This window comes from Fundulus heteroclitus, chromosome 17 (genome assembly GCF_011125445.2).
Source record: "Fundulus heteroclitus isolate FHET01 chromosome 17, MU-UCD_Fhet_4.1, whole genome shotgun sequence".
In the NCBI taxonomy this organism is placed as follows: domain Eukaryota; kingdom Metazoa; phylum Chordata; class Actinopteri; order Cyprinodontiformes; family Fundulidae; genus Fundulus; species Fundulus heteroclitus.
Genome location: NC_046377.1, coordinates 5,243,155 through 5,265,750, shown reverse-complemented (window position 1 = coordinate 5,265,750; position 22,596 = coordinate 5,243,155). Strand labels below are relative to the sequence as shown.

Below are 22,596 nucleotides of genomic sequence, written 5' to 3'. Positions count from 1 at the left end.
AAAAGGGTTCGACTTTGTGTGCAAAGAAAACAAAATCACAGATTTTTTTAAAGTACAGGCATGCAAGTGTACGTACTTGAATCTTAATTAGCAGCTACTGTACCGATGCACGTTTTACCTTAGTTTCCCCAGAAACAGTAGCCAAGAGCTGATAAAAGTCCAATTATAGTACATCACCGGTACATGTTTTCAGGATTAATTTATACAAACTTCAGCTAATGGATCTCTAGCTTCCTGATAAAACTGCAACATCTCCTGTCCCTTACTCGTCACCCCTAAGACCAAGGATACACTGCTCTCAACAAGTCCCCTTGTGCATTGTATTGTACCGTAACAAAGCAGGATTTACATAATATACTCTAACAAATGGAGAGAGACATTCTGCCATCACCTAAACTTAAGAGGATGAAAGCAGGGATGAATGATAAAGCAGGACATGTATTTATTTTTCCTGCCAGTCTCACATTTCATGGCATTGTCTCAAAAAGACAATTGAAGCAAATGTCAAGAGGTCTTAGGGCTTTAAAAGGGTTCTAGGTGAAGATTTCCTCTTCAAGAAGATGAGTCAGATAAAAATTTATGGAACAGCTGCAGTGCCTAAACCCAGTAAACCCAAAAGAAAATCTCTCTCTCTCTTTTTTATTCTCAGAATGCTCCGTAGGGAGAATGTGACTGACAGCTCTGGGACTGCTTTGATGTTGTATACAGTAACTTTAAATCCCCTCTGGTGAGATTATGACGGGCGTTAACGTTTCCTGCTAAAGCTGGGTGCACATCTACTCACCCAAGAGGCTTTTCCAAGCGACTGCCCAGCGATCCAACCACCTCTCCCAGGGTGCAGAACGCCTGGCCCAAGAAGTCCTGCGGAATCAAAGAGATACGGGGGGGAGTTTTTGACGCTGTGATGGCACTCTATCATAAAAAAAAGTTGTTTTAATTTAGTAATTCAATACAAAAACTGAATTTTGGACAATCTTAAATGAGCTTTAGCATACAATCATCCAAAGGCTATGGTTTTCCCTAGTCTGTATATAACATTTCCCTTATAACATTTTCCTTCCACTCAATTTTCTGGTCCATATGCTTGGATATAGCAGTCTGTGAATTACCAGGTTAAATTTTCTTTAGCTGTAAGACATTACCATCATAATCAACAAAAAAGAAACAACTGAACAACATATCTCTGTGCAATGTAGGTGCATTTACTGAATTGAACTACTGACCTAAATTTAGCTCTCCGGTACATTCCAATGAGACAGATGTCATTATAGCACCCAACATAAATAAAGAAAACATGTCCGGTTGAGTCTTAATTTCACATTCATAAATACAAAAGAAGTTTTAGAAAATATAATTGGCATCAACGTCGCTTTTTACCAAAAGGTCAAGATTATAAAATGCATCTCAGTTAAGATCAGAACAGTTTCAAGCAACACAACATAATTGTTTCGTTTTTGCTCCACTCGTTAGCATCTTCTCTCAGATTTCTGTCTGCTTTTTTAGATATCTGATATCATAAGAACAATTTCCACAAGAAAAACACATTTGAAAAAAGGGTTTTATGTCCCCCCCCCCCCCCCCACCCTCCTCCGTCTGTGATGGAGAAAAATAACAAACCACCGAGCGGCCTGCCCGCATGGGGTCCATCAGAGAACTGGCTGTGTGCAGATAATGGCTAATTAGAACAAATAGCAGATCTGACTGGGAAAATAAAGTTAAAAGAAAAGCTATTTCTGTTCCAATCATCCAGAGAACAGTGACATCTAAAGCTGAGAAGAAGTTATAAAGAATGAAGATCGGTTTAAAAAAAAAAAAAAAAACTTGTACAAACATTAACAATTAAAACCAGCTCTGGTAGAAAGTGTGCCCTTTACAGCGTTTCCTTTAAATACATGCTGGGTTTCCATTCCTCAGCTAGATGAGAAACCATTTAAAATTTATCAGTTTACAGCTTTGAATAAGAAAGTTTTTCATCTTAACGAATTGTTTTGAAAATAAACTTATCTAGAAATGTTATTGTGTTCACACCTTGAAGCGTTTCAACATACCCACAACAATCAACACTTCTTAGAAACCTTGGTGGAAGAGGTTCAAAAACTTCCCAGGATTTGTCATATACAGGAAGTCTGTATTGCAGCACTGCTTTCCTGTTGTCAGCATAACTGAGTTTGGCTAAAGTAAATTTAGTCCCTTTAGCACTCCCTCATTCAGGGCTCGCCACAGTGAGTCATTACAACTTGCACACAGACTTGACAGAGTTTTTATGTTGGATGCCCTTCCAATGTCTCCGGGATTCAAACCGGTATACCTCGTATCAAACATGCGGACTCAGGTTACTGCAACGCAGAGAGGGACTCTTTGTTTGGCTAAAGTAGAACTGAAAAAAGCTAAAATAGCTTTTGAATTTTGGTGACGTCTGGTTTCTTTCAAAGGAAAAACATGAAAGAATGACAAAGTAGACGAGCGTTGTTGGAAATCATGTCCATACCTCATAGAGGGCTAACGACGTAAAATTAGCTTTGTAGCTTCCCATTTGTAGTTCAGAATCAGAAATACTTCTGCTGGTCAAACCTGAGCTGAATCCTTTTAAATTTAGGCTTCAAAACACAATTTATGACGTTTTTTGCTGTTATTCTACAGATGGAAAAACAAAAATGGGTATATTAGAATTTAGAGATGCCACATGAGATTTGAAGCTTCTGATTTGGGACTAAATAGAGTAAAATCCAGAAGAAAAAGAGGGTAAATTCACAGCTTCTCTGGCAGTAGGCAGCTTAAGCAGCTTTCACTGTGTTTTCTGTCCCACCTTGGATGCTGTTACATTGAAAACCGTGTCCTTAGGGTATAAAAGTGAAGAAATGAAGCACATTTTGCCAAACATCAAGTCCTGTGAGGTCTTTAAAATGTGTGTCACTACATATCTGTATTGGGATCAAAGGTGTAGAATTCACTGTATTGTACTCTGTCACATTTTTCTTGCCTCATACCAATTGTTAAACTAATCATCTAACGATCATAGGTAACTGTTTCATAAGTGCTCTCAACTCGTGACACGATTATTACCTGAATTAATCAAAATCTATTTTATCCTGCTGTCAGGTCAGTAGGTCAGCCTGCAGAGATGACTAAATCTTCATTATTCTAGAAGAAGAATATACTTTACCTAGCATGTGATTGAGTAGTCATTACTGGGCCATTGTTATGATATTTGCACAGTCCCTACATCAATTCTGTAGCATATGTCCGGTAAAAATGGCAGCCCAGCGTCACCGTGCTCATGCATGCATACTCAGTAGAGATTTTCATCATTTCTCAAAAACAACAAAAAAAAGTACTGCAGATTGGTTTGGCTGGGGGACAAATTGTGAATGCTAGTGTTGCATGTATAGGAAGGGGATGCTGAAACACCATTTGTTAAAGGTGCACATTTTTCTGCACTTCTGAAATGCAAGATAAATATGCATTAGGGTTATAGGGGAGCAGAGAAGGCACACTGGCTGGAAATTCATTAAAAACACAGTATGTGATTTGTATGACTTTTACTAAATTTTTGAAGAGCTGTTTCTTTTTTTTTTTTACAAAGATCAGTGTCAATGGGACACTTCAATACATAATTCAGTCAAGGCTTCCCTGTTCTATCAGTGTTCAGATTTGGAGATGCGTAGCTACTATTCCTTCAGAGAATCACAACATTTTGTTTGGCTGGTAGGCCCACTTGTCTTTTAAATAAATCTAAACATTTGTATTCACTGCTAATATTTCATTTCACAGTACTTTGGGACAGATTTAAAAAAAAAGAGCTGCATATTCACATGCTTCATTAGCAAGCCTTTTCCATCTGTTTCGGCTTCATGGACAGCAGCTGGCTTTCTTTGTTCAGTGCTGCCACTATGGTGAGCTTACCGAATCAAGAAGTCCAAACGCTTCCGGCTAGCAAATCTCACAGAGGTCACACCAAAGATCAACACAGACATCTGCAGTCTTAAGATTTTTAACTTGCAGTCTACTATCACAGAAGGCGCCTAGCCACTCTGCAGGCAGCGAAATACAAACTGGGAGGCAATGGAACGACACATCATGGCATCCATGAATAAGTCATAATCTGGGGTACAGTAAGTCAGGGATGTCAATTTTGTCTTGGTGAAAAGAAATAAAGAATATGATGAAACTGTTCAGAGAAAAGCCAAACAACTGAACTTGTTTGTCTTAATATGGAAAAAATTATACGTTTGATTCTCCCAATAAATAATTACAGTTGGAAAGAAAAATAACCATAACCTGGGGACAATTCTGGTCTAGATAGTAATTATGGTATACTTCGAGTTAATAAATTCTTGAAACACACTAAAAAAAAAATTAATAAAATGAAACTCTTTATAAAGTTCTGCTCTGTAATGTGGAGACTAAAGTATTTAGCTTATTGTTGTTTACAGAAAAGCATGTACTCAGAAATTATCTCTTCAAAGAAAAATACAGGTTCTTCTGGCATTTTTCGGCAGTTTTATGAGATGGCTACAGGAAGACTGATACCATCGGCCTCATGATAATTTGGATATTTACCAATGTTTTAGAGTATCAACAGTCAGTCTTGACGGCCCATACTTTGCTGATTTTTGAACAGGCACATTTTTGGGCAGCACAATAGCCATGTTGACACAGTGTCTCCTTCCTATCCACTGAGCTCTATAATACACTGGAGTGCTAATAACCCGCTGTTAGAACGAGTCGCTCTGAAGCCACCAGCCGCCATATTGGTACTCCCTATTTTCCCCCAGCAACTAGGGAATCAGCATCGAATAACGAGGATTTTCTCATGTTCAGGGGGGGCTTAAAACTTTTAAAATGTCAAATGCCATATACTTTTATGTTATGTTCTAAAACTATCAAGTACTGAGAAAGTCATGCACTGAAATATTTTGCATTTCTTTTATTTTTTTAATATATATATATATATATATATATATATATATATATATATATATATATATATATATAAATATTTATATATATGTGTGTGTATATATATATAAATGTTACATATATATAACATTTATAAATATATAAATAACAATATACAAAAACATATATTTACATATATGTATACATATATGTATACATATATACATATACACATACTTATATATACATATATATATTTAATATGAATAACATGTAAAACATTTCAGCACCTAATTTCCTAGTAGTTGATAGTGTTAGTACATCCACTGACTGTAGAATTACCTATGAAACGTTTTTACACAGCCAGAAAACTGCTTGTTGTTGCAACCAAATCCTATGGGACTCTGTGAGAGTAGGGAGTAGCAAGATGGCGGCAAGTGACTTCAGTTTCTCGGGCAAATCAGCACTCCAGTGTATAATATAGCTCAGTGTTCCTATCTGTCACAGAAAGACAAGCTGACCCCAAAGGAAAGTCATTACTAGTGTGTGTCCTAACTTTTTTTGGGATGAGGGGGGGAGGACGACGTAACTACAAGCGAAAAGCATCAGTGTAAAGTATTAGAAATCGGTTTGAATTTTAAACATCAGCAAGATCTTTATTAGGAGACTTTTAGAGATTATAGTGCGAATGGATGGTGCAGTACGTTAACATACCCAACAGAGGATCTGCTTGTATTTTTATATCTATCTTCAATTGTGGATGCAAACTGTTTAGCCATGTTTCACTCTCCACCTTTTTTCATGTCAATATCAGATTTATTCTCACAGATTTCTCAGACAGCCCAGCAGCCCCTTACTCCCTAAGGTAAAACACCATCTAATGGCTTGGCTCTCTGGCTTTCCCTCTGGGATATGCATCAAGGCTGCAAAGATGGCAAGCTGTCTAAGAGTCAATGTGCATTTTTACCCTTATATGAGGTTATTGATGTTAAACAAGTGAGGCAAAAGGAGCAAGGGCAGAGAGAAAGATAGCAAAATATAAAAGAGCACAGGAAAAAAAAAACATTTACAAAAGGTACGATTTTTATTCATTACAAAATTTGAATAAAATTCTGATTAATCAGATGAAGGGCCATTTCTAATGGAAATATATTGCTTATGGTGACTAACAAAAAGAAATGTCCAATGCCATGGAAAACTATTCCAACACCACAAACCTTAATGTATTTAGTGGGATCTCATGGGATAAACCTACACCCAGACTTGCACTCTTCTATACAGGGCAGGTTTATTGAATGTATAACTAATAGAGGTCCTGAGAAAAGAATCCCCACCTGAGCGGGGATGCTCTGCAGCTCCCCCAGAGTTACCATGGGCCTCTTGGCTGCAAGTAAATTACACAAGGGTAGCCTTTATTCACTAACTGGGTAACTCCTGGAGGTAATTGGTCCCTCTGGCTTTTGGTTTGGGGGTATCAGACAGCCATATAATGTCACAATTATTAATTACTTTGTATTGGTCTATTCCATAAAGATTCCAATAAAGTGCATTAAAAGTTTGAGGCACATGACTCCATATGAAAAAGTTCTAGCTGTATGAATAAGTTTGTTAGACACTGCATGTTCAATAAATGTTTAATACATGTTTAATAAAGATTGGATCAAGGGGGATTAATCAGAAAGAAGAACAACTTTCTTTTTCTTGTCTGTTACTTAAAACCAATCCGGTTCAAATGAGCAAATTTTGGCAGCTGAAAAACAAACCTGGAAGAGTTCTAATGGCTTTCATGGCCTTTAAATGTTAATGCTTGTATTGCATATCATCGATCCCTATATTCTGTCCTCATTGACCTCTTTGTGTTTTTCAGTTTCAGAATAACATGACTTATATCCAACATTGTATTTATCTAATACTAGCCATCTTTGCTCCAACGTCCCCTTGTGTAGCCAATATTATCGCCTCTAAAATTCTGTGTAGCTGCAAGGCTGTGATAGATGCCCGTTTGTATGAAAGTGTAAGAGAAACATGCAAGAAGCTAAACGACAGGAACACCCCCCTGCATCCCTGCTGCTTAAGACACAAGGTGGTGCAATGTATTAACCTCCACAGAGTAAGATCTGCGTCATCCTGGTGATGAAAAAGCTTCTTGTTTTTGTGCAATTCTTTGTTTAAACACAGTCATAAATTTCACATTTCATTTAAGGTAATTACTTGCTTAAGGGTTTAAAATCTTGCTCCAATGTCAGAAAGTTCTTGCTCTTGCTCATAAATGTTTATGTTTTTGTTAATTATTTAGTATTTCAAGCATTGTGACACTGTATTGCATTAAGTCATGTACTGCTGTTCCGTATGCGTTTTTTTTTTAAATCTGTGCTAAAAAGTCTCCCTTGTAAATGAATGAACTCACTTCTCAATGAGACTCCCTGTAAAAAGAAAGATTTAATAATAATAATAATAGTAGTAATAATAATAATAATTTAACAAATATATAATAAAATAATAAAACATCTGCACTCAATTTAAGTTTTTGCTTGTCTGTTAATGCCGGCCAGTAACATGAGTGTACTGTATATGACCAGAAATTTATAAGGTTAGTAAAAGGATTTAATGTCTACTCTACAATGCTATTATAGGTCCTCAAACAGGTCTTTATTAATTATATAAGATCTCCTAAACGCATTTGGCCTTTCCTAAAATAAACAAAACAGGGCAGCAGACTAGACTATGATTTCTTCCCTTTTCCCATTTATTTTATGTTTCTTCCAATAATCCACGCCACTTTCTAAAAGCGGGCAGCAGTCACACCTGTGAATCTATCCCATGTGTTACGTGGGCGGCGTGGCGGGCCTGGACACTTAAAAGCAAGAAATGATAAGAGCTATGTGGTGTGGTTGCCTTGGGGCAAAGCAAATATGGCTGTCTGTACCTTCTAACAGGCAAAAGTGAGACAAATATTGAGCCTATTTGCTTTTTATTCCCCTTGCAAAGATCCACAACTTTATACGACGTTATAAAAAACAGGGTTAGGATTTTCCTCTCAGACAACAACCAAAGGGAGGGTTGCAGTACTTGAAAAAAAACTATTTACCCCTATCATGTTTTACGTCACACTTACACGTTTGATAGCATCAAACTAATGTCAATACCAGACAAAGAAAATCTGTAAATACAAGACGCAGTTTACAAAGATGATTTGATTTACTAATGAAAATTCACCCGAACCAACCCAGGCCTAAGTGAAACTGTAACTGTTCCTCTTGTTAAATTAAAAATGAGCTGAATAACCACATCAGCCATACCCACTCAATGTCTGACAAGTAGAAACAATGTACTATACAAATAGCACCTGTCTGACAACACGAAGTAGGCTAAAAGAGCTCAAAAGGAAACAAATCATGTCTCAAGGTACAGAAAGAGGTTCTCCTAGGCTTTGAGACTCCAATGAATTGCATGGAGCACCATTAACCATCAATGGAGAAAACAGACCCCCGGTGTCAGGAGAGGCTGGCCTACACAAAATGGTTCCAAGGTAAACACCAGTGCTGAACGAGAAGGCTTAGGCCACATTTTCCAAAAAAACAAAACAAAACTCTAATGGTCCCCAAGACCTGTGGCAAGATCTTATATGCTCTGATGAGTGGGACCAATTAGGACAGTGTGCATACTGTTACATCTCGGGTAAAACCAACACATTTCCGTTCATAGAGGTAGTCAAACGTGGTGGTGGCAGTGTGATGGTCTGGGGCTGCTTTGCCACTTCAGGACCTGTATGACTTGCAGTCATTGATGAAATCATGACTTCTGCCCTCTAGATAGATTAAAATCCTGAAGGACAATACCCTACCTTCAGTTTTTGAACTCAAGCTCACATGGATTAGGCATCAGGACATGTGTCCAAAGCACACCACCAAGTCAACCTCTGACTAGGTACAATGTCAAAAAGAAAAGGGAGGCTTTTTGAGTGGCCTAGTCAAAGTATGGACTAAAATCCAATTCAGATAGTATAGGATGATCTGAACAAAGATAGACCACTCATGCTCTAAAATCTCTAACATTCAGTGGCAGTTTTTGCACCCAATGGGGGCACAATCGATTAATAGGTTTAGGAGGCAATTACGTTTTCATGATTTAGATTTACCCAGGCCATCTTTGTTCAATGAAACATTTAAATGTGAAAAAAAATGCCAAGAAGACATTTATAAGGTAGAGGAGAAATACAGCACTTTAGATGAGCATGAACTAGGACCATGTTGAGTTTATGCAGTTCTTTAATTGCGGTCTGACATTCTTTTGTGGCTCTTAATCTAAATTTCTTAGCTCAAATCCTTAAGCGCAATCAAGTCTAATTTTTGTTTCGTGTGTGGCAACTTATCAGAATATCCCTCCACAAAATAGACACAAATTTCCTCACCAAACGAAAAATAAACACGACAAATCAGCGTCCAAGCAGTCTCCACTTCTTTGAACTAGAACGCCCTCAAAGCAGCAGGCGGGTAATGGCTATTATTACCTGCGAGCATGCTGTTGTTGCTAATTACAGCTGTTGTAATCACTGGCATCAATGCTAAAAAGCAGGGTGGACAATTTTAATTTCTAAATGACCCAAAGCCCGCTCTGAGACCGTGCATGTTTAGCAGATAATCAACACCGCCATTGTAATGGCCAGATTGCTATTATGTGGCTGAAATGGTCCAAATGGGAGGAGGAGGAGACACACACATACACACTTGAACGGAAAAAAAGGAAGATATGGAGAAGGACTCACGTGTTTCTGCAGGTTGGCGCTCTTTGAGTCCACATCATACCTGTGGATAGAAAGGAAAGGGAGGGTCAGTGCATTACTCACAGATGCAGAGTGGCAGGATCTCAGCTGGGAACGCTGCAGATTACAGGCAGGGTAAATCAGTAATGGGACCAAACAGCTTGTCAGCAAACACCCCGCTATATGCTCTGGGTATTCTGCATCCCAGCATGACAGCCTTACAAGCCTGCTCTGTTAAACTGACACTGAATAGGCTAATTAGTATTCACACACAGGACTGTGAAACGATGAGCACTTTAGAATGTGAAAGAGTCAAAAATAAACTATAAAAAGGCTGAGACCGGGTAGAGTTTGTCGTTCCTTGTTCTTTTATCACATTGTCTTGCAAGCGTCTTCGTAACCCTTGACTTTTGCACATTTCGTAACACGGAATCTCAGCACGATGCCGCCAACACCATGTTTCACTGTTGGGATGCATTGAATTTTGGTGGTTATACAAAGACAAAGAGTGTAAAGGCTCAAGGAAGGTAAATTGTTTCACAAATTGTGTCTGATTCACCTTGTTTTCCCCCCTCAACCTGACCCCCAGTCCCTCCATACAGGCTGTACACATAATATTTTCAGCGGGAGTAATTTGTCTGAAAAATGCTCCTCCAGGCCCCGGAGAATGGCAAGTCATCAGACAAAACATTTACTCAGCAATCTGAGACCATTTCACACCTCAGGTCATTTCGCTCAGCACTAAATATGGATTGCCCTTTGCTGGCCAATACTTAAGGGAAATAAGTAGCAATTTAGTCAAATGTTCAGGATTATGCTTAGTGTGTTAGAATTCACAAATACTATAAACCTGAATCAGTATGGACAAGTTTTCTCCTGGGGAGCCAGTCATCGGGCTGGTTCCACGGTCATCAGAGCCTGATTACTAAAGCTTGCTCCACCGGATATGGATTTGTAAATCCTAGGAAAGAGTAAGATCTTGTTCTGGTTGAATTAAAAAAAGGAGTGCTGATTGGGAGTGATGGGATTTTTTGATTAGTGGTTGCAGCCAAGAATGAGCAGGTTTCTGAAAGTGATTTTAAAGTTACAAGTACCGAATTTATGCCTAGTAATACATGTGTTTTCACCTAGCAGAACCCGATAATACCGTAGCAACAGCGTCTTTGTATATAAGCAATATTACAACAGGGAATTTAAGATGCTCTGATGACTTAAAGATAGATCCCGGTTTTAACAGATGAACTGGGAGCTAATTTAAAGTTCTACAGAGCAAGTACCCACGTCTGGGCATTCCTAAGATTTTCAGGACATGTTCTGAGTATTTCTGTTCTGTTAGAAGTTAGGAGAAGAAAATTGGAGCCTTTGAGATGTTGGACATGTTCCTCTGAAGTATGTTTAGGACAGGACAAATTACTGGACTTCTACCATGGATGTGGAGTTTCCAGATGTTCCACAGTCTTCCAGTTAAATTAGCCTGTTGTGATCCATTTCCTTGAAATGTATTTAGTTTCACTCCTTGATTTTTTTCACCCATTGGTTTCAGTTTGTTCATTGACACATTGAGGAATGTATCAGTCCTGACACTGACTTGTTTCTTGCTTTCTGTCATTTTGTATTTCTGCATCTCATTTATGTATGACTGGGTAGCCACTTTTGTGAATTTGAAAAGTCTTTACAGTGAACAAGCCATCTCAAATTAATACAATAAACAAAAACATAAACAGTATTAATATTAGATAACTTAGATCTACATAGCTCTGTAATGCAGTGCTACTACTACAGTGTGGTAGTAATGGACTAAATTGTTAGCCAAAGCAGCTGAATTTGTTCATTTTCAAAACTTTTTCCAAATAAAGATCTGAAAAGTGTGACCTGCTAAATATTATTTAGATCCCCAAAATCAGGGGTACCCAAACTTTTTCAGCCACGCATGTAAAATGTAAAATGAACTGTGCCTGTCTGAATCACAATGAAAAGTATCACAGCTCTGTGTGAGAGCATAGTCAAGAAACAGCGTTTATCACCACTGATCCCCACCAGCACCAGCGGAGGCTGCAGTGGTGTGGGCGTGTCATGCGCGTCAGAGCTTGTCACCGGTTCAATCGTGGCTCCATGAGCAGCGCTGTTTGTAGGCACTGCGCGATCGATACAGAGACAGTCACTCAATTTAATATCGTAAATAAACTTTCGGCACAAATTTAATTTTTCCTCTGCTGATGTAAAACGACTTGAAGCGAGAGAGAAAGAGACATTTTCTGATTCTTGCTCGTTTTCTTCTCCCGGATCCGTTGCAATTCTCTCCTCTGTTGCCTCCAATTCCTCATTTCCTCTCCTTCTTGATCACTAACTTTCACCTTAGATGCCTCACCTGCATGACATTTTCCCTGATTTCAGCCAATTGAGCATATTTGCCAGAATGATTGTAACAGAGACCCCAAGCCATGTGCGCATATACAGCACAATGTGGATATTTCAGCGTAGAAGATTTCTTTTAGATAAATACATTTTGTGTGAACACTGTATCATTCCGTTATGACACCCAAGTATCAAACCGAGGTTTTGCTGCTAACACTTTATTTTAGGACGAACAGAACAGGACAGCTTTCACCCCACCAGTCCCCGAACCACAACCAGGACTGAACATCTAGTGCCACAAAACCTACATGCTTTGTCTTATGGTTGAACTGAATAAATATATTTCTGTTTTCTAAAACAAAGACAGATTTATATTTTTACTCATTAAACTATATTACATAATCATGACTGTAACAAATTGTATTAATGGAAAATGAAGGTCTGTGACATAATGAGAAAACATACAGTATTTGTACCTTTAGTTTAATTGTGTTGTGAAAATTCTGTGTAGATTTAATTAATCTAAAAAAACATGACACATTTGCTAAAATATTATCAATAGTCTTACCTAGGCATAAGCGAGATGGCATTTTTTCCACATCAGATAAGCGTTTATGTGAGAACTACTGGTTTCATGGTGCTTCAGTGTTTTTGAAAGACATCGCCAATTATTATACCCCCCACAAGGCATGTGTCAAGAACTTTAGCTTCACCAAAAAGCTTACGTGCAAAACAATAGACATTGTTAGTATTTTTGGAATACAGTAACCAATCTCGTTCAACTTTCTCTCCATTAGACAGTGAACGAAAAAAGTGTGCTTTAGAAAAACACCTCTTACTCTTCTCTGATCTTGGATATGGGTCATCAGAAGCTTTCTGTGGGCCATTTTCAACCATGTACTGTAATGATCCAGAGACTGAGGACCCAGAATTCAGCCAAACAAGCAGAATGTGTGATAATTAGATTTATTAAAGGCTGACCGAAAAAAACAAACAAACAGGAAACAGGCAGGTCCAAAAGTCTAACTGGTCAAAAACGGTTCACAGATGAACAGACTCTCAAGCAGGGATCAGGCAAAACTCAAAGTCCAATAGTCAGAACCAGGTCAGGCAAAAAACAGACTGGCAGTCCAAAAACAGGCAGGGACAAATAGAACAGGAACAGGCTGGCTCAGAAATCCGTGAGACAAACAGGTCAGGATCAACAGGCAACCAAAAGCGCTGGATACGACTCACCGACTGGCACACGAGAAGATGTGGCACTGATGTCTGGCTTGAACGCTGGTTAAATACTGGCATGTGCAGTATTTAATGAGAAACCCGAAAAGGTAATGAGAAACCCGGCGGAGCTAAGCAGGTGTGTAAAATAGGAAATCAAACCAGGCATCAGTGAGAGATCCAGACAGAACTCAAAGACTGAGAAAGAACATAAACAATAACAAAAATTGAACAAGAGCAAACCCAAAACAGAAAACTAAACAGTGCACAAGCTAACAAGAATCCAGACAAAACAAAACCCAAAACAGAACCTGAGGCAGGAGAAAGGACTAATTGATCAAATAATAAACATAAAACCAAGACAGAACCCGGACCATTACATGTACTGCCATTTTGTGTGGTAAAGGTTATATAGATGGATCTTCTGAATAAAGTCTTGTCTAAGCACTCTCCTCTGAAGCTCCCTCTTCATCATCTAGACCTCTCTCCTCTTCTCCCTTTTCGTTATCATCTGGACCTCTCCCTCTTCTTCGTCATCTAGTCCTCTCGGCTTCTTTCTTTCATCTGAACCTTTCTGTTCCACATTTTCCTTTGTGGTGATTGACTCACCATGTCTGCCTGCACTAATTTTCCCAAAAAAGAACACGATGAAATATGGTAATCAGAAATTCAAACCATCATGGTATATAGGTTTTTGTTTCCTCCCTAATGTAATTATTCCTACCTGATGTCATCACTTGTCCCTTCTATCACTGATCTCATGTCTGTCTCCTTCACCCCTTGTCTGTGGCATTCTCCACTAAGTCATATGGTCAATAAAGCATTATATATTAGTTGTAAAAATTACAGATTTTAATACAGTTTCAAAACATAATGTTTAAACATTATTGCTTGGGATGAAGTAGCTGTTCCCTCACTTCCACCTAATATCAGACCAACCTGTCGCTTTCCCCTGTCTGTCCTGATTCTTCTTCTGTCATCTTCTCTTCTTTCTCTCCATCCTCACAGTTGAATGACATTAATTTTCTGTTAGGTAGGGTTAAAAAAGAAAGCTATCAAAACACAATAAAAATTAATCTTTAAGTTTAAATGATCTCTTTGTTGGATAACAGTTGCTGACTGGACACTGCATCTGATCTGACTTATCAGATACTTCACAACACCACTGAAGTGATACTGAATAAAACATTTAAACTCAAGTGTCGCCCTGCCAAAAAGTTTGGTAACATGGTTCACACACCTTTTTGAGTCTAAGGGCTATAGTGACACTGGATTAATTTGTCTGATACACACATAAACTTGTAAAACAAATTTTTAATAACAAAAAAAAAATCAATGATAACAAATGTACATATCAGTGAATAAATTGCAGCCTAGAGGGCTAAGTGTTGGAGCATAGCTGGGCACTGCCGCCACGACAATTTAGCTTCCCTGTGTTAGTATTTCCTGACATTAAAAAGCCCTCACTTAACTTATGCTACTAAATACTATCACGTTATCTGCAAACATAAATGCTTCCATAAATTCTGGCCAGCGTAAATCAGCAGAATAAAATTACCCCCTAGTTATTGAGGGGTCTGAATTTCTGGGCTTGAGTAGCGGTGCACATTCTGTACTCGGATATCTGATTCAATCGATTCGTTACAAGTCTGCATGGGCCGCACAACGCGTTTTAGCGGAGAAGAATAACAAGGTATAAATAATACAAAAACGGACGAAAAACAATAGGGTTCGTCTGCTCACAGAGCAGACGAACGGCCTTGCATAGCCCGTTGTTTCTGTACTGCGGGCTTGGAACCCTCCAGGACTCTGAGGTGTGCAGAGAAGATTGTGGCTGATCCCTCGCACCCCAGTCATGGACTATTTCAGTCACTTCCCTTCTGGGAGGAGGCTTGTGGTCCATCAGGACCAAAACCTCACGCCACAAGAACAGTTTTTACCCATCTGCTACCAGACTTATGAACAAGGCCTAGAGCCGCCCGTGAAACTGGACACTGTCTCTCTCCCCCGTTCAGGACTTACAAGCTTCTGCGTTACATTAATGCACAGTTTACTGAGTGTATATAGCTTCTGTGTATATATCCTTTTTACTTTTTATTTTACTGTATTCTTATTTTTTGTCTGCACCATCAACACCAAGTCAAATTCCTTGGACGTGCAAACCTACTTGGTGATTAAACTTGATTCTGATTCTGATTCAAATAAGGGTAAAGTTAGGAAGCCAGTATTTGCTCTAAGGATAATGATGGAGAAGTACTGATTGGGTCAGAGGGAGCTGCATTGTGTTTTTGTAGATCTAGAGAAAGCATATGGCAGGATGCCGAGAACGGAGTGGTGGTATTGTATGAGGAAGTCTGGAGTTGCAGAAATGCAATATAGTGGTGCAGGACAGCAGTGAGGGTATTGGGTGGGTGAGACGGAGCTGCATTGTGTTTTTGTAGCTCTAGAGAAAGTATGGGACAGAGTGCCCGGAGAGGAGCTGTGGTATTGTATGAGGAAGTCTGGAGTTCCAGAAAAGTAAGTTAGAGTGGCGCAGGGCATATATGAGAGCTGTGAGACAGTGGTGAGGTGTGCTGTAGGTGTGACAGAGGAGGTCAGGTTGGAAGTGTGACTGCATCAAGGAACAGCTTTGTGCCCCTTCTTGTTTGCTGTGATGATGGACAGCTTGACAGATCAGGTTAGCCAGAACTCTCCATGGATAAAGATTTTTGTAGCTGGCATTGTAATGTGCACTAAGAGAAGGGGACAGCTGGGGGGAAATCTAGAGGGATGCAGGTTTGCCCTGGAAAGGAAAGGTAAGCCATACCAAGACAGAATACATGTGTATGAATAAGGGACCCAAGTGGAGCCGTGAGGTCACTAGGGATTAGTAACGAAACCTGGCATCAAAACGCTCCCAAGGCCACATCGGACAAGCTTCAGTCTTATCGGTCCTCTTAACGGTATTAATAAGGAGGGACTCCAATCCAAACAACATTGCTTTGCCGATCTCCTTCTCCTTAAGAAACACACACATCGATGGGACTGGTGGGAGGGGCTAACGTTCTGTTCTCACATGCTCATCTCCCTTACTTTCATTAACACTGCTTCCAACTATTTAGCAACTTTTCAGACCCCTCTAGCAACTTTTTTATTCAAAAGCAACAAGCAATGAATCTAGCGATTTTTTTTCCTGCCTTGTTTGAGGCTTTGGCAACACGTAAAAGCACCGATCGCTCTGAGTTTACCGTCCCTTCAGCACTCCCCCCTCCCACCTCGAAAGCACCGACAGGCGGCCATTCAGTCAGCCTCGCCGCGCTGCTGCAGCAAACTGCCTGAAGTCAGAGAAACGAGACCGACTCGTCTGTTTCCCCATTGAAAATGAGTCATGCTATGTCATAAACAATCTTTAACGGGAAATGGTAATTCATTTTCTCTGAAACTGTAGCACTTCAATAGATCCCTCCCCGGAACTGATTCACAAGCACCCGCTGTGGGTGCCTCTGCTATCTTTTGGTTAAAATTGATAATATAAATTAAAAATGTAGTTTGAATTCAGGTAAAATATTTAATACTTGAAATTATTTTATAGAGTTCATTGTTTTAGTTTTGAGTGAATTTAGAGTGTTTTTAATAATTTTCTGTCTTGTCAGTGTTGATATTCCTCTTCCCTACAATATACTTTTTATTCAAGATACAGTGTTTTTGCCATTTGTTAATATATATAAAGTAATTTATATAATGTATTTATTGCCTTATTTCTATAAACATTTATTTTTGTACTTTTATTCCGTTTTGATTTGTTCCAACTGTTCTGCCATTTTTTTACCCTTTTGTGTGATTAAAGAAAATAAGAATTGATAATGGTACTGATAAAATATAGTATTGTTAAGAGTATCAATAAATCCTTAATGATACCCATCCCTATATCTACACTGAGCAGAGATAAAGGAGATGGTGGATTTTAAATACTTAAAGTCAACAGTTCAGAGCAAAGGTTAGTGTGGAAAAGAGGTGAAGAAACGTGTCCAAACAGGTTGGAACTGGTGGGGAAAAGTGGCCGGTGTGTTGTGGAATAAAAGAGTACTGGGAAAAATCAAATGAAAGGTGTACAAGACGGTGGTGAGACCAGCGATGTTGCATTGTTTAGAGACAGCGGCACTAAGAGAATAGAGGCAGAGATGAAGATGTTGAGGTTCTCTTTGGGAGTGATGAGGATGGATAGGATCAGAAATGAGGACATCATTCCTGATGGGACAGCTGCTGTTAAACATTTTGGAGATAAAACCAGGGAGGCCAGACCGATCTAGTTTGGACATGTACAGAGGAGGGATAGTAGAAGGATGCTGAGGCTGGAACTGCCAGCCAGGAGGCCTACAGGTAGACCAAAGAGGAGATTTATGGATGGATTTGAAGAGGACACCAAAGTAATTGATGTGACAGAAGAATACGCAGAAGATATGATTAGATGGAGGCAGATGACAGTCATCTGCAAGGGAAAAGATGAAAAAAGTACTATTTCAAGGTGCTGTATACCTTTGTTTCATTTCATCTCAAAGTTTAGTGTTATAAAGCATAGTCAAAAGACATTCAGGCTGTCACCTTTTGTTTTGTTTTCATACAGGATTCATTGTCACGGCCCTCTGGGAGGTAGCAATCATTCACCTGCCATCATCTCAGACAGCGTTACCCTCTGCAGGCCCACAGTAACAGCTTTATACAGCTGCTGACGAAAACAGAATAAAACAAGGGCCCCATGTGCACACACTATGAGAGAGAGAGAAAGAGAGAGTCACTGAAAAGCCTGTTTCTCACCCAAGGATGATGCTTATTAGGACAAATGCTCTCGGGGCTGTAAAAAGCACTCGTGCGGTTTTTGGTTAGGAGATGCTCGACTCCATTCAGACAACCACTCAAGGAATACCATTCAGATAGAGGCAATGAGCAGGCAGAGAGGCAATACACATACATCCAACAGCAATGGGATGATTTATTTATTGTGGAGTCTAACTGAACCTTAAGCTTAACTAACCCGAGCAGGAACCCGACCAACTATACTTCCTTGTTTTCCTTCTAATGAGCTGATTTTACTGAACCACACCATATTCTCTACACAATCTGAGCTCTTTGCCTTTCCTGTCAGCAGACAATCAGCGCTCAGAATTTTTGTTCATAATCCATCTTCAAGCTCTTCGTCTAATCGCCAGGTTCTTCTTCGAACTGGAGCAGCCAACCAGGAATCTCTGATACATTTGAGATGTAATTTAGCGGTCTTGTGCCCCTTGTAGTATGACTCTACTTGAATTCCTAATTTAGTAATTATTAGCAAACTCTTTAAATCAGTCGGTCAAGCAAATATGCCCATTCAAAGATAGAAAGGCCACATTGGCCAACAAGTTTAGTTTGATTCATTTGTCCAAGCAAATGTCATCTCAAGCACTTAAACAATATATAATCGGATGAATTCTATCATACATAAAGACTCCAATTCAAATGGAAGAACCAGGGTCCTGATAATGCATGTGATGACATTTCTTTCACTTTCTTTTCTCAGGTATCACTTTACTCATGTCAGCTTAAATAATAATACATATGATTTAGCAATGGTATTAAGGTGTTACTCTATTGTATTTGTTACACTATGTCTGTTGGTTGTGCTGTTCCTTTTGCATCTCTCTTTCCAGGTGATGAAGCAGACGGAAGACGTTTCATCATTCTTTTCCTTTTATCTCTTCTTTCTTTCACCTCTTCTCTTTGTTTTTTTCTCTTCTTGTTCTTCCTTTACTCTCCTACTTCCCCACTGTAGTGTCCACGTAATTTGAAATTCTCCTCACAGGAATCACAATAAAACTATTTACGTGCATAAATCAAGCGGAGCACTACGGCGAATGCTGATTGCTCCACTTGTGAAAGCAAAATCTGTCGAGCTCTATTTGGCATTAAGACATCAATTCTTATTGCCACATTGCTAGACAGGACACTGGATAAAAAAAAGGGAAAGGAACGGGGATTCGAGGCAATCCTGGAATGAAACCTGTTGACAGCTGACAAAGACCTATCCAAAAAAAATTATTGATATTTTTTTTGAGCAAAAACTATTAAAACCCGCATCTCATTTTTCTTCTTCTGCTGTTATTTACACATTACAGTCTCAATAATACTCTTGTTTTAAGGGTGGGGGAACATTTCTGTATGTTTCTGAGAGGTAGCCAGCCAACTGGCTATAAACTAGGCTGGGTTGAGCAACCTGCAAAGGTGCTTGAAGTAGTAAAAATGGTGGTGGGGGGGACATCTTGGTCAGTGCAGAAACTTCCATCTAGAGGCTGTAAGGGTTGTTTTGAGGGCACCTGATATAACCTTGTTAGCAAATCAGAAATAGCAGGATCATCTGATTGGAAAGAAAGACATAGAAACGCTGTATGTCATCCATTTTTCATGCACATCAACATTGGTAGCAGGCTGCGTTCCCTCCGAGTGTGAAACTAAACAGACTGACCGGTGACTCGTCGGGGTTCACGAGACGAGCGAGCAGACTCGATATTAAAGGTTAATGCGACTCTTTTTCCTGGAGGAAAACTGTCTTTTCCTTCATCTCTGCCACCATCCCCCCAAAATCCCGGTTGTTATGGCTACCTGCTACGCCGCGCACACACCGGCCTTCAAATACCCACGGTGTCACTTCGGCCGCGCTGTATGTGGGAGAGCACGCGCAAGAGGCACACATCACTTTTGGTTTCGTCTCGGAGTGGGCCTGTCCACCATGTGACCGGGTGACACATCTCCTGCACGTGTGAGCGCGGAGCGTGACTGGCTGCAAATACCAAGGCACAGCTCAGCATTCGAGTGGCGGGGCACCTGTGCTAAAAACCGGAGAGGAAGAGGCCAATTTTAGCTGGTGAATCAGGTGTAATGACTGGAAATAGCTCAGGAAACTATTAAGACCTGCCAGGATCCAGGCGTGAACCCAACATTCCAGCTCTGAAAAACAAAACAAAGACGTTTATCGTGTTTCATTCTGCGACAGGACTCCACCCACGCAAACTATTTTCTTTCTCAGCCTTCCTTTTTCCTCGTCTCAGACACCATACAGCCACTCCTTCCCGTAGCGATCCTACTTTCTGATCGTGGCTAAACTGCTGATGTTCCCGTTCGGGTTACAGATAATCCAATTAATGGTTTCATTTTGAAAGAGCAACTGGAATTTGCATGTTAACGAGAAAACGGCATCGCCTAGAGAAACCACTGGAAAGTTTGAAACGTCTCAACCTCTAGAGATGGCATCTCTATGCAACAACAGACCAAATGGAATGTGAGAATATTGCACATGCACCTGATGCACCTAAACCAGTCAGAAAAATCTGAAGTGCCAGAAAATGACGCAGGTACACACTGATAACATCTGTACTATGATTGTGTTTCGCCATTCAGCCACTGTAAATATTTACATCCTCCTCGGAAAAGTATAAAGTGCAACTGCAGGGGCAGAATAATCATTCCCATTAAAAATCTGAACTGTCCAGCAGAAAGGCTGAAAAAAAAAAGCCTAGACTCACTCAAGGCCATGCATGTCTGCAAATCTCACTGAACTGAAGCGAAGATTTAAGGAGGAGCAGAACAACGTTTGACAACATAAAAACCTGAAAAGGTCAGAGATACCAGCCGCTTGAAGTTGTTGCTGTTAAAAGGTAATTTTATAAGCTATGAAATCACGAGGTGTAATTACCTTTTCTTTAAGGCTCCCTCTCTGTTTTACAAACAATTGAAAAAGAGCTTACTTTGTCTTTTAAACTAACTCTAAATTCAAGGCATATACACTTACTGACAGTTAAATATCAAGAAAGGGCAGGTATAATTTGGACCTAATTTGGTAAACACACAGAGCAGTGCATAAGTAGGTAAATTATATAGTTTGTGCTTCTGGAGTCAAGGAAAGGTTTTGACCCACTTCCATCAGGTAAACAATTCAGGAGCATTAAATCAAAACTAATAGACCTAAAAACAGCTACTTTGCCAAAGCTGTGAGGGCTATCATTCCCTGGTGAAAATCAAATAAACCACCAGCCCAGTTCATGGTCTGCTTATATGTTTACAAACATGCTGCTGGTTCCACGGGTTCTTAATCTGATAAATAATTATTTACTCTCACATGCTAATGTCTATTTGCACACTTTTAGCTTCTCAGGGAGTGTTTGTTAGGACATCAAAGCAAATTGTACAGTTCTTTAATTCAGATACTTCAATTTTTGCTCAAGACTATTCGTACACTTCTTAACTTCTCAATGAGAGTTTGTCTGGTACAACTGGGTAATTGCACAATGTTTTACATCATTTTGTAAAGTGACTTATCTGTCTTTTTTCTGACTTGTGCAATGCCAAGGACTATTTGCCCGCTTTTAGCTTCTCAGGACATGTTGTTGTTGCATTCAACTTGAACATAATGTCTTGATTTATGCCTGATTGTAATGTGTGACCCAGTATCTCAACGAAAGATTTCATCACAGTTACATAATGACGATAAAAACTTTTGATTATTGCTTATTTGGTTTGCAAGGTGCTGGCCTCTCTAGAACTCCCTGGAAGCAGAAGGTAGAGCAGAGACAACGTGAATGGAGCATTAGTATGTCAGGCAGTTGCTCGGGCATCTCTTGGTCAAACCAGGAAAAGGACGGGCTGGGCAGTGGCACAGGGGCAGAAAAATGTTACCCATTTATGGAGCTCCTAAAGGCTCCCACGTACTTGCACAGACATAAGTCCGCGGATGCCCGCCCGGAGTTAGCACATACTCAAGGCGGACTCACCGCAGCGTCCGCTCAGACGGATAAATGTCACAAGAAATGTAGGCAATAGGTACGCTCGACTATGAAGGATAAAATGTCCGTGGAGAGTCCACGCGGCTCACAGCATGCGCACAGAATGCACAAGTATATGGGAGCCTTTAGTCCTCGACGCAGTCCTCAACCGCAACTGTCAAATATAGGTGACCAGAGTCAAAACGAAACAAATAAGCAAAAAACAGGAAAAGGATGCAGCTTACCGTCCTAAAAACATTGTGTTGGATGCCCGAGTATGTGTGTTTTAACATTAGTGCCACTGTCACATCTATTCTTTAAATTAAAAAAAATGCTTTTACTGTAAAATATCTACAACTGCATGTTTTAATACGGAATATTCCTGTAACATCTGACACCTATACATGAGTGCTGTACTGTGGCGGTGGCTTTTTTTTTTTTTTTTTTTGGTCAGATAAGGTTTGCATAATTTATCAAAAGCACCCAATCTAGACGGCCTTCCTTCTGCCACGCAAACCTGCTGCCTAGAGATATGTCGTGATCAGGAAAGCAGGCGCTGCAGTTGAACGTCTATTACAGTTGTGCTGTGAGAGG

General features: G+C 39.7%; 1 protein-coding gene across 1 annotated transcript in view; it reads right to left on the bottom strand.

The window, feature by feature from the left end:
• The window catches only part of LOC105936328 (copine-8), a gene marked incomplete in the record, with an annotated part of 123,869 nt that overhangs the window by 57,557 nt on the left and 43,716 nt on the right, over positions 1–22,596 (bottom strand). Inside the window, 3 exon segments of the mRNA XM_036148943.1 lie at positions 785–861; positions 9,665–9,704; positions 14,174–14,260. Coding sequence (XP_036004836.1) covers positions 785–861; positions 9,665–9,704; positions 14,174–14,260 — 204 coding nt within the window.